General features: G+C 31.2%; 1 protein-coding gene across 1 annotated transcript; it reads right to left on the bottom strand.

Moving 5' to 3' along the window:
* Positions 1-11,171: 11,171 nt before the first annotated feature.
* LOC133037451 (uncharacterized) lies at positions 11,172-12,023 on the bottom strand. The gene is made up of 2 exons (XM_061114842.1): positions 11,853-12,023; positions 11,172-11,762 (listed from the first exon to the last, which is right to left on the bottom strand). Exons 1-2 carry the CDS (start codon positions 11,914-11,916, stop codon positions 11,443-11,445), a joined length of 384 nt encoding a protein of 127 aa, XP_060970825.1. The 5' UTR covers positions 11,917-12,023; the 3' UTR covers positions 11,172-11,442.
* Between the last annotated feature and the right edge of the window lie 765 nt (positions 12,024-12,788).

The following is a 12,788-nucleotide window of genomic DNA, read 5'->3' as shown; positions in this document are numbered from 1 at the left end:
CCTTCGAGCTTGACCAAACGAACATAAATGGTGGAGTACTCATTTCACATAAGCTGAAATATCATTTATACGGGGTCAAGTGTTTTAAGGAATAAATACATTGTAGGGTGTAACGGTAATTTAATCCCTTTACAGTGTAGATCATTCATATAGAGGATCATTGATCAAATTAGGATTATAACAATGGATAACTAATGATGTGTCTATATGGTGGAACATATAGAGCATTCTATATACTAAGAGTGCAATTCTAAGTTCTATGCGTGGATTCAACGAAGAATTAATAAGTTAGTGAATTTTAGTGCTAAATTCTTGATCTACTTATTGGAAGCTCGCTTATATAGACCCATGGTCCCCGCACTAGTTGAGATAATATTGCTTGTAAGACTCATGTAATTGGTTTTGATTAATCAATTATAATTCTCAAGTTAGACTATGTTTATTTGTGAATTTTTCACTAAGTAAGGGCGAAATTGTAAAGAAAGAGTTTTAGGGGCATATTTGTTAATTATGATACTTTGTATGGTTCAATTAATAAATATGATAAATGACAATATTATTTAATAATTATTTATAGTTATTAAATAGTTAGAATTGGCATTTAAATGGTTGAATTAGAAAATTGCGTTTTTGAGAAAATCAGATGCAGAAAAGATAAAACTGCAAAATTGCAAAAAGTGAGGCCCAAATCTACATGTGTAGGGCCGGCCACTTTTGTAGGGTTTTTCCCTCTGATATTTTCATTATTTTAATGCCAAATAATTCAAACCTAACCCTAGTGGAATGCTATAAATAGATAGTGAAGGCTTCAGGAAATTTACACTAAATTTACACACTTTTCTTCTGACACTTTCTGAATCAGAAAAACCTGAGCCTTCTCTCTCCCTATCTTTGGCCGAACCCACTCTCTCTCTCTTCCTCTTGAATTTCGAAATCCTTAGTGTATGAGTAGTGCCCACACACAGCAAGTGATACCTCAATCATAGTGAGGAAGATCGTGAAGAAAGACTTTGAGCAAGAAGGAGGTTTCAGCATCAAAGATTCAGAGAAAGAGATCCAAGTTCAGATATTGATAATGCTCTGCTACAGAAAGGAATCAAGGGCTAGATATCTGAACGGAAGGAGTCATTATATTCCGCTGCACCCAATGTAAGGTTTCTTTAACTTTATATGTGTTTAATTTCATCGTTTTACAAAGTTCATATTTAGGGTGTTAATAAACATACTTGTGAGTAGATCTAAGATCCTGGTAAAATAATTTCCAACACTAAGATCCTGGTAAAATAAATTCTAACAGGTTCAGCTTTTACCCATTTAGTGAAGTAGTCAAGAACTACGATGGTGAATTTGACTCCTCCTTTTCTAGTTGGAAGTGATCCCACTAAGTCTATTCCCAAAACAGCAAAGGGCCAAGGATTATTTATGAGGGTTATCTCTGTTGGTGGAGCTCTTGGAACTTTGGAATAACGCTGGCATAGTTCACATTTGTGGACATATTTAGTGCAATCCTTCTTCATGGTCGGCCAAAAATAACATTGGCGGATGATTTTCTTAGAAAGACTGGGTCTGGATGTAAGATCTCCGCAAAATTCTTCATGTATTTCATGCACAACAATGCTTATCTCAGTTCCAGCTAAGCACCTTAAGTATGACATTGATAATCCTCTTATGTACAGCTTTTCATCCATAATCACATATCTGGGCGCTAGGTATTGGATCTTCTACGAAGCGGATCTGTCTTCTGGGAGTGTGCTTAATTCTAGATACTTGAGTATTGGGGCCATCCAAAAAGTTGAGTGATCAATGGCTGACACCCCCAGCATCTTTGTGCTTGGAGTATGTAGATGTGCGATGGGGACTAGTCTGTATTTCTCCACTTTTGGATTTGTTATCAATTTAGCTAGCATGTCTGCGAATGCATTTTTATCCCTGAGGAATTGCTTCACGGGATAGTGCTTAAAATGTTGTAATAGCTCCCTAGTTTTTGCTACGTAACTAGCCATCTTTTCTCCTTTCATCTAGTGCTCTCCAGACACTTGGTTGAAAACCAGCTGCAAATCACTATACTACTCGATATTCTTGGTGCCAACCTCTTTAGCAATTGCAAGCCAACAATCATAACCTCATGTTCATCTTCATTGTTGGAGGCTTCAAATTCAAATCGAAGTGCACTTTGTAGTTGAAGTTGTTGAGGAGAAATTAGAATGATTCCGTGACTTCCAAAAAGGCCTTGGACTTCGTAATAAAGAACACCATGTGTAGATATGGACTTCCACATAAAATAGTGTCCGATAATGGAAAGTAGTTTGACAGTGATCAATTCACTAACTTTTGTGTTAAGCACGAAATCACCAAAAAAATTTAGTTGTGGCTAGACTTTAAGCAAATGGACAAGTGGAAGTTGTAAACAAGATTTTGAAGACAACCTTAAAAAAGAGGCTTCAAGCTTGCCAAGCAAACTAGTCGAAAGAACTTCCAAGGGTTCTTTGGGCCTACAAAATAACTAAAAGAACTTTAACAGGCCATACTCCGTACTCTATGACATATGGATGCGAAGTAGTAATCCTAGTTGAATCCATAGTGCCTTCACACTAGAGAGAAACTTACGAGCCTACTCGAAACCATGCTTTACTTCAAGAGTCTTTGGACCTAACTGAAGAACTTCAAGAGCAGTCACAAGTTCAACTCCAAATGTACCAAAACAAGATCGCAAGAAACTTCAATTCCAAAGTCAAAAGTAGGAGATTTGGAATTGGTGATCTAGTTTTGAGAAGGGTATTTCCAGCCTCTCAGGAGCCAGGAGTGGGGGCCTTAGGACCAAACTCGGAAGGTCCATATGAAGTTCAAGATAAAATATGTGATGGCACCTATCACTTGGGAAGGCATACTAGGAGACATGAAATGTACATCGGTATATAGCAAAAGGAAGAAAACGAGAGGTGAAATCCAAGAAAATAAGAAACCCTGACTTGTTGTATTAAAGTCCAAGTTGAGTGTGGGAACTCTCTTCAGTGGGAAGCCATAAGTGTAGAACCAGTAGTCTCGTAAGTCATGTGTATACTTCGTGGAACTAATGGGGCAGGCTACACTCTTGGAATGGCGCTTCGGCCTATAGAAACCCACCTTTTCCGTATGACCCCTCATGGGCAGGGATTTAATCTTGTAGAAGTACAAGATCTCCTCTGGCGTTGGTACAAATTTATTGTGCTAAGAACAAAGGACACACCATCCTGACAAAGACCGTATACCTGAGGGATGAATTAGAATGGTGCCACTTTGGCTGTGGCACAGAAATTGGTAAAGTAACACCTCAATGGAAGGTGTGCGCCCATCTCCACATGGCCCTAGCTCTGGAAGTCGAAGCCCCCATCCGCGCACTTACTTAGCCTCTCCCCGTGAATGGAGAGTCTATTCTAGTACACTCCTGGAACACTTTTGAGCCCTCGTTTGGTCTCATACTTCCTTAAGTTATTATAAATTTTAAACTTATTGATGTGTTGGTCCATCTCTCATGGACTATCATTAAGAACCAATTTTGGAGCATCCTCTTGCTCTAGAACATCCTCTTCTATTTCAACCTCATCTTGTTGGATCCTCTTAGACATAGTCTCTATAAAAAGGAGAAAAAACCAAGCATTCAGCTACCCAAACTACCTAATATAGAAAAGGAGCAAGGAAGTCCTCCCCCATAAACTGCTTAGAGAGGTCCCAATTAAACTTACCATCCAGACTAAAAAACCTTCATGGGTCATTCATTCCAGATGGAAAGTCAGGAACAATGAAAAGAGGGAATGGAATAAAAATCAATAAAATGCCCAAAACCAGAAGGATTTTGGGCATGGGAAAGTTTTACCAAAACTTCTGCTACAAAATGGATAATACCATAAATTCCTAACAAGGAAACCTAAAAGCAAAACAACTTACAATGCCTAAATCTACCAATGATATCAAATCACACAATCAGAAAATCCTAATTTCATTCAGAGCAGAACATGCGAATACAATGTATAACAGTAAACCCAGTTAAAAAACAAGAAAATGAATCGATACATACCTTATAGTGGAAGCGAAGGCGCCAAGATGATCGTCGTTGAGTTTGGTTAAGGGAGTTGAGCACACCTTTAGCGAAGACAACGGGCAAGGGTGATCAACGAATCAATCTCTGTGTTGAAATCTCGAATTGTAACTTTTTCTTGCGTGATATTTTCCTTCACTGGGGGTTCAAAATCTAGAAATTATTGAGCCCTAATCCTTAACAGATGTTAGATGCAAAAGTTGACATCACGGTCCAGATCAATTTAATTTGTTGGGCTCTTGGTTCAGTTTTAACTCCCAAAGGATGTAGAGTAAACTCAAAGTTTTAAAAGTTTAAAGATTTGAAATTGGGGAAAAAGTGGTAACTGAAGTTTGTAAAGGGTATTTATACCCAATATGGCAATCCATGTGAGGAGGAGGGAATGATCCATGATCCTATCTCCAAAAGCACAACTATATCCAACAGTTGGGGACTTCAACAGTCAAAGCATATCACCACAGTTAATGCTCTCTGGAATCAAGGTGCAGATCAATGATGAAGATGTTATTCTTTAATTTTTGCACCAAAAAGTGAATAGTCATCAAAATAAAAGCTTTCCTAGAAAGTAACTATTCGATAAACGTGCTTCTACCACTAGACGACTGCCACATAGACATATCACGTCCAAAGATAGAAGTCACCTTCCATGATCGACCAACACCTTGAGAGTTATATACAATATTACTTCTTACCCTCCACATGTCCACACTAATAGAATGAAACAAGCTTCCACCATACACAACATTTTGGAAGCTTAGAGGTAAATGTTATTAGTGATTCTAGCAAGGGACATGTGGAACCTAGGTCAGCATCAAAGTCCCACCAGTGGATCCCAAGGAAGACAATTTGGGCCAACCCCAAGTTATATACAAAGGACCTTCCAGGAACGTACATTATTTCTGTGATCAGATGATCTTCCGCTAGTGACAATCTGTATATGGAAAAATCTATAGTAGCATGATGTCGAAAGAGAGACAGTGGGTTCTTGAAAGACTAATCTATTATTCCTTTTTATACATGTGCATATATAAGGAAATAAAAGCTTCCCAGATCTCAATAAAAGATCGTATCAAGCTAAAAGGAGACACCTCCTAAACAAGATCAAGCAATTAATTCACGATTAATTGCCCATAATTATAAGACACAACTTTATCTATTTCAACTATATCTAATTTTCCTAGTTAGCAGATCATCTCCTTCGTGGGCTGGATTTCACAAGACAACCTAAGTTATGTAATTCAATGTAAACTCCCCAATAGAAAAAAAAAAAAAAACTAAATGTAATTCTCTTAACACTATAAATACCCAATGAATCCTTCGGATTAAGGGTTGAACTCTCTTGCAATATTTGCTCAAGAAAACTTGAGAGCCTAGGCTCATTGTATTCCCAGAGACTTTTCTAGCTTAAGTTACATAATAATATTGACTCGTGGACTAAGGCTCGTTAACGCCCAACCACGTAAAAATTATTTGTATTGTTCTTACTTTTTCTCTTTTAGTTATTTATTACTTCAATTCTAATTATTTATAATTAGTTTTCTAAAAATTTTAGTAAACAAGGATTAATTACTAGTGAGGTTAAACTATTAATGATTTTGCCGCAATTAACTCTATATATTTTTGAAACATAAAAAGTAATCAGTTACCTTTTACTTTGATTTTTAGAAGTATTATAATTTTAATAAGATTCTTCTATTTTAACCATTCCCCCTTATGACTACTAAAGTCACTTTTGGTGTCGGTTCGAGAGTCACTTAATTTTAAAAACTTAAAACCAAAGATCAACCTATCTCTTTAGTGTTGGTTATAAACTGACACCAAAAAGTACTTAATAGTGTCAGTTAGTAGAGCGACACAAAAAGAATAACCGACAGTCCAAATAAAAAATAAAAAATAAAAAATAAAATTAACAACTTCTTTGATGTCATTTCTAAATTGACACTTAACCGAAATTTCAAAGGTTAGAAAATCTTTTAAGTGTCAGTTTAGAACTGACACTGAAAAGGTTCAAAATTTACTTCAAATATATACATATACACATACATCATACATGATTTTATTTTAAATTTGTTTTAGGGTAAAATTTTAAATGGGTATAAAAGGGAAAGTGAGAAATCCTAATTTTAAAAACCTTATTTCTCTCTCTTCCCCTCTCTTCTTCGGCATCGATCTCTTTCTTCCTCTCTCTTCTTCGTGCGACACCGGGGGACCTAACCCTAGAAAACCCAACCCCGAGAACCCAAATACCCTCTCTCCATTCCTCGCATTTTTCTCTCTCTCATCTATTCCCTTCTCATTCTCTCTCCTAATACTCTCTATCTCTCTTTCTCTCTCCTAATATCCTCTCTTTCTCTCTCTTGCTCTCTCATCTTGCGATGCCAAAAAAAGCCAGCCCAGGCAAAGCCAACACCGAAGATTGAACCTTGTTGTCCCCAGCCCCCTCGTCATTTGTCGCTCTCCAACTCTCCCTCTCTTGTTCGATGTTGGTTCGAACCTCAAGCTCGAACCCCGCCGCCGCCAACCCTCTCTTTTTCGTGACCTCTACTAGAAATACCAAACAGAGCCCAACGATTAAGGCAGTATTTTTTTAGCAAATCTAAAGTTTGTGTTTGATTGTGGTGTTTTGATGCTTGTTCTTAATATTTTTCTCATAATTTTGTAGATTTATTTGCTGTATTATTATTTAATCTGATTTGTTGTATTTTTTTTATAATATATAATTTATTAATTGGATTTTGAAATGTATATTGTTATTTGTAAATTTGATAATGTAAATTGTATTGTTTGGATCTCAGATTTAGTTTGGAGTAATTCATGGCCAGATCTGAAAGTTTTTCTTTTCTGTGGTGTCGGTTCTAAATTGAGACATATAGTGCAAAAATAATTTGCACACCCGTTAGTGTCAATTTAAAACTGACACCAATGCCTAAATGTCTTAGTTCAAAAATTGAGACCAAAGAATATATTTTTTTGTTACTGTAGAATAGGTATTTGTTCTATAATCTGACATTATAGGCATAAGTGTTAGTTCAGATACCAAAAGTGCATTTTGTAGTAATGCCCCTTCAAATCTTTCTAAGAAATTTCTTTTATGATTTTAAAATTTGACAAAGACCAAATGATCATACATTTTAAATTTCAATTTTTACCAAATACAAAATTATTTTCCTTTAATTATTAATACTTTTTTAGCAAATTATTAATATTATTAATTTCATTATCATTAGTTGTTACAAGTTAAAAAAGTTTAAACTATTTTGATTTCATTATAAACTTTAATATTTGCAACTACCAAATTTTAACAGTATAATAGAATTTTGGTAATTAGATAAATATTATATATGATGTGATTTAATCTAAAAAAAATTATAATTAAGCTTTCATATTTATTTTTGCATTTTTATATTTTGTACTGATTTATTAAATAATTTTAAATTACTAAATACAAATTAATATTTACAAAAATAGCATGATAAAAATATATATTAAATATAAAATCTTTTACAATCAATTTAAAATTAGACATTATATACGTTTTTTTTTTTTATTATACATATAGTTATATATATAAAAGTATACAATGCTTGTTATATGAGTGCACACTATAGACACCTCAAAAATATAGTGAAAATTTGTGATTCATCTCTTCTTTTAAGTTAACTCGATTTTTTTTTCTTCACAGGTGAACACAACACAATTAAATATTGTGTCATAAAAAGTAAACTAATACGATATGGTCATGTTAATCTTACATGATACAATTAACATGATATTTAAACATATTATACTCACGTCATGTTAATCTTACATAATATAATTAACACAATATATATTTAAATATGTTATATTTAAATCATGTTAATTTTACATAACACATTTTTATTTTTGATGAACTTATAATCTATTTGACCACATAAATTAATAAATAAAAAATAGGTTCAAATTAGTTATTTTGAAACCTATCATAAATTTGATTATAGATTAATACATTGACTAATTGCATGCTAACATATTAATGATTTTTTTATTACATCACATATTAAAATTTTTCCTTTTTTTTAATGTGGGATTAATTTTTTTAAAAAAATACTGTGTTTTTTTTTTCAAAAATAGTGTATTTTTTATACTAGGTACTATGTTAAGTTTCCTCTATTGTTATAATATTTTTTTTTAATTATTTTATTTTGTGTTTCACTATTGTTTTATAAAAAAAAAAACAATATATTTGAAAAAAATTCTATGTGATATAATTGTTGTAAAAGTTAATTAAAATTCTATTATTTTTATAAGTTTCCTTAATATATAGTAGAAATTACGTAAATTATGGAATTTTTTTAGTGTTTATTTTTTTATGACATAATTAAATAATGCATTTGGTGTATGAATTTTGTATTTTGTTTACATTTTTGTTGAATTTTTATGTATATTTTTGTAAATAAAACCAATTTTATCATATTTTATAGTTTTTTCGTATCTCACTGCAAACAATTACTTTGACAAAGCTAAGTCAGTTTCTCGTTCACTTCTAAGTTCTCATCATCGGTGCTGATCTCCACCACCCTTCTCTCATTCAGTAAACATGAAGAGGAGGAATCATAACCCTAATAACATGAGGAAAGGCCTTTCACTCGATGCCTTAAATCCAACTTCAATAATAAGTACTAACTTCTATGCTTTTGTTCCTTATTTTGATGCATGATACATGCAGTTTTGTGTATATATATATATATATATATATATATATATATAATAGCAATTATTTTTTGTAGTGCATTATATTTTTTTTATCAATGGATAATGTGGCTCCTTGTTAGAAGTTTCAATATGAAAATTCAAAGTACATATTGGGTGAATTACTTGTGATTGTGTTAGGATTTAGTGCTTAATGATGTCATAGAGATAAGAGCATTATTAAATAGACCTAGTTATAGGATCTATTTTATCCGGAAATGGTTGAGCTCGTGTGGCTACTTTTAATAAGGCTAATTAGGATTTTTGCCCCCTGAACTTTGACATGTACTAAATCATGTCTCTTGCACTTTTAAGGTCATTGAAAATGTCCCCTGAACTATTGAGATTGTTGGATTTAAGGACTTTTTTCTAATTTTAGTAAAAAAGTCTAACATGGATATGAAAGTTCATGGGGCATAATTTAGTACATGTCAAAGTTCGAATGGCATGATTTGGTAGATATCAAAATTTGGGGAACATGGTTTAGTACATAAACAATCATTGAAATAGTAAAATTGAATAAAATTAGACAAAAGTCCTTAAATCCAAAATCTCAATAGTTTAGGGGGCATTTTCAATGGCTTTAAAAGTTTAGGGGGTATGATTTGGTACATGTCAAAGTTCAGGGGCAAAAATTCTTATTAGCCTTTTAACAATGATAATATAACTTGTTTCTTTATCTTATATTTTAAGTTATTGTATGTTATTTGTTTTAAAATTTTATATTATAATGGTATGGAGCCTCTGATAATATAGTTTTGGAGGCCTGGAAAGATTTTAGTTTTCTAGACATAAAACCGTGCCTATACTTTTTATTGTTAAGTATGTACAAAATGCATGTAAATTATTATTCAGCAAAAAAAAAATGTAACTAAGTTAAGGATGTTAAGTTATTTATTTTAAAAATTGATTTTTAATTTAATTAATGTAAAGAACTAGTTTTTAATTTAGTTATTTCGGGAACCGATTTTTTATTTAGTTAATTTAAGTAATCAATTTTTTATTTAACTGATTTTTGTGTATAAGTTTTTATCTTAGTTACTTTATGAAATAAATTTCTTTGTTTTAAATTTTTAACTAATTGATAAATATAATCGGTTTTTTTATATTATATTTTGAGTTATTGCATGTTATTATTTATTTTTATTTATTTTGTTATGGAACCGGTTTTATTTATATTTATCTTTTAGTATTTTTGAAATTGATCCCCGCTTTTTTTTTTAAAAAAAAATTATAATCAGTTTTATGAGAATTATTATGTTTCAGTATTTTAGGAGCTAATTTCTTGGTTGTTTTTTTTAATTATAATCGGTTTGAGTTATTATGTGTTATTTATTTGTATTCATTATGTTATAGAATCAGTTCTTTAATTATAATCGGTTTGAATTATTTCTTGTTACTTGTTTTTATTCATTATAACAATGTTATAGAATAAGTTCTATTTTAATTATATCTAGTTTGAGTTATTTTGTGTTGATTTTATTTTAATTATAACCAGTTTTGAGTTATTCTATGTTATTTTTATTCATTATGTTATAGAACCAGTTCTATTTTTAATTATAATCGGCTTGAATTATTGCGTGCTACTTGTTTTGTTTTTATTCATTATGTTATAGAATCGGTTCTATTTTAATTTATAACTAGTTTGAATTATTATGTGTTATTTATTTTTATTCATTATGTTATGGAACCGGTTCTATTTTTATTATTATATTTGAGAAATCTACTTCTAGTGACTTTTTCAATGATTGTTCTAGCGACGGTGATTTTTTCGGTGACTTTTCTGGCGATGATAACTTTTTCGGTGAATAATTCGGCGACTTTTCCGACACCGGTGACTATTCTGACGAAACTTATTATTACAAATTTTTTCAAATTGATTTATTATCTTTTTTTTTTCATATTTTAAATTTTGATTATTTTTTGATCTTATATATTTTGTATTATTTATTTATGTCATATAAAAATAAACTTAATAATATTTTTCTATATTTATGAAGAAAAAAAACCCCTAATATATATGCACACTTACTAGTGTTAAAATATTTTGGGGTTTAGTAAGTTAATCTGAGTTTGACCCGAAATTTAATCATGATCTATTTTGATACTTGCTTATTTAAACGCCGACCCGCTAATTTCATGCTATTTTTGAGTTGTTTTATCGTGTTACAACATATGTCGCTACCTTTTATAGCTAGAGTTTGAAGCCTCCATGTTTATAATGTAGTTTACAATATTCTTTCTTTAATATAATATAGTCTTATACTTAAGGCCTAATTAACATGTTTAATGGAAAGTGTTTTTAGGAGAAGCTAAGAAAACCCCACTAAAAATTAAATACTTTCAATTTTTTGAACAATAGTACTTCACCACAAGAAAATATATATATGTATATAAATGCAAATGTGACAATATTCCTTAGTTACGTTGTTATTGAGTGGTAATTATATGCTGAGAAAAGTTCAAAATACTAGCTACCTAACTTCAACACATTAATATCACAGTATAGTAGTTCCATCATTTTCTCTAAGGAAAAAGAAAAGTCTTATTATATCTTTAATTATATATCTCCTAGAACTATATATAGCTAGCTTAATAACTCTACTACTATTATCTTAGATATAGCAAAGTCAATTTCAAGGCTTCTTAATATGTTTAGAAGTAGGCGAAGAGGAAGAAGATGATGATGATGATGAAGACATCTTAGGTAGTTTTGTGATGTTGGATAGTTTATTAGCCTTGATGAAGTCTTTCCTTAAGTTTTTGTTAGCAGGGCAAAAGAAGAGACACTGGCAAACTTCATTTCTACAGCTTCCGAAACCTCTTATGCTTGGATGAATGTCTCCACATAGCTGGCTGCACTCTGGTTGTTTACAGTAAAACGGTGCGTTGTGAATCTTCTTTCCTTTGCATAGGTTCCACGCCTTGTGGCTGTTGTCATCACCACTACTCGTTGCTATAACATGTGCTTAGAAGTTAGAGATCATAATATATTATTGTATAAATATTGTATATAAAAATTATAAAACCTAATATATATGTTTACCTTTAGATGTAGAGGAGAGGAGAACCACGATGAGAACTAGAAATGTAGCAATGTGTTTCATCATTTTTATTATTATTATTGACTAGAAATGAGTTGGGTTTATTATTCTTAAAATTTGTATGTCAGAGGAAAATAGAAATGAGTTGGGTTTTATATGTTTTTTGTGAGCAAGATGTGAGATGGTTTTTGGAGGTTTTGGTGTTTGTGATGCATTATTCATGATCTATCTGCATTATGAATTAGTTCTGTCATGGAATTTGCATATATATGTCATATGATAGAATATAAAATATTTAACTCATACATTGACCATGTTTATAAATTAGTATAACACTAGTAAAACAAATCAAATAAATCTTATATATATGCTTAATAAAAATAAAAAGTTATTATTATATATATAAAAATAAAACTCATCAAATAAATATGAGAAAAATGACAGTAAAAGTACTTAATCTTTTAAAATTTTGATGATTTGGTATATTTTTTTTTTCCGGCAAAAGTACCCACATTATATATTTTATTCGTTATGAGTTAATATCCACGCTAATATAAGTGATAAGTGCTAGAAAAAATTGCGTCAAACATACCCATTTTTTTTTTTTTGGGCAAAAGTGCTCACTCTAAACGAGATTTTAAGGGTCGCCTTAGCGACCATGCTGGCATAATTGGTCAATTTTATTTTATTTTTTAATCATTTATATCAATTTTAAAATATGAAAAATTACTAAAAATATATTTTAATTAATAAAAAAATATGACTAGTTTAAATAATTATTTACAAATTTATAATTTGGCCAAATGTGAGAAGCTCAGATGGCATGGGAAGGGTGTGTATGAGTTAGGGGGAAGAAGTTTGATCCCGATGTAATTAGTATTTTTGTAAATAAAACTTATACTTTTGTAATATATGGTATTTTTACTATATTTTTTTTA

Source organism: Cannabis sativa, chromosome 4 (genome assembly GCF_029168945.1).
Source record: "Cannabis sativa cultivar Pink pepper isolate KNU-18-1 chromosome 4, ASM2916894v1, whole genome shotgun sequence".
Classification (NCBI taxonomy): Eukaryota; Viridiplantae; Streptophyta; class Magnoliopsida; order Rosales; family Cannabaceae; genus Cannabis; species Cannabis sativa.
Note: the sequence above shows the minus strand (reverse complement) of the source record. Positions and strands in the feature narration are given on the sequence as shown.

Coding starts and splice junctions, on each gene's coding strand:
- LOC133037451 (XM_061114842.1), bottom strand. CDS start 11,916: ATGATGAAACACATTGCTACATTTCTAGTTCTCATCGTGGTTCTCCTC. Junction 11,763..11,852: donor CCTCTCCTCTACATCTAAAG/GTAAACATATAT, acceptor CACATGTTATAG/CAACGAGTAGTGGTGATGAC.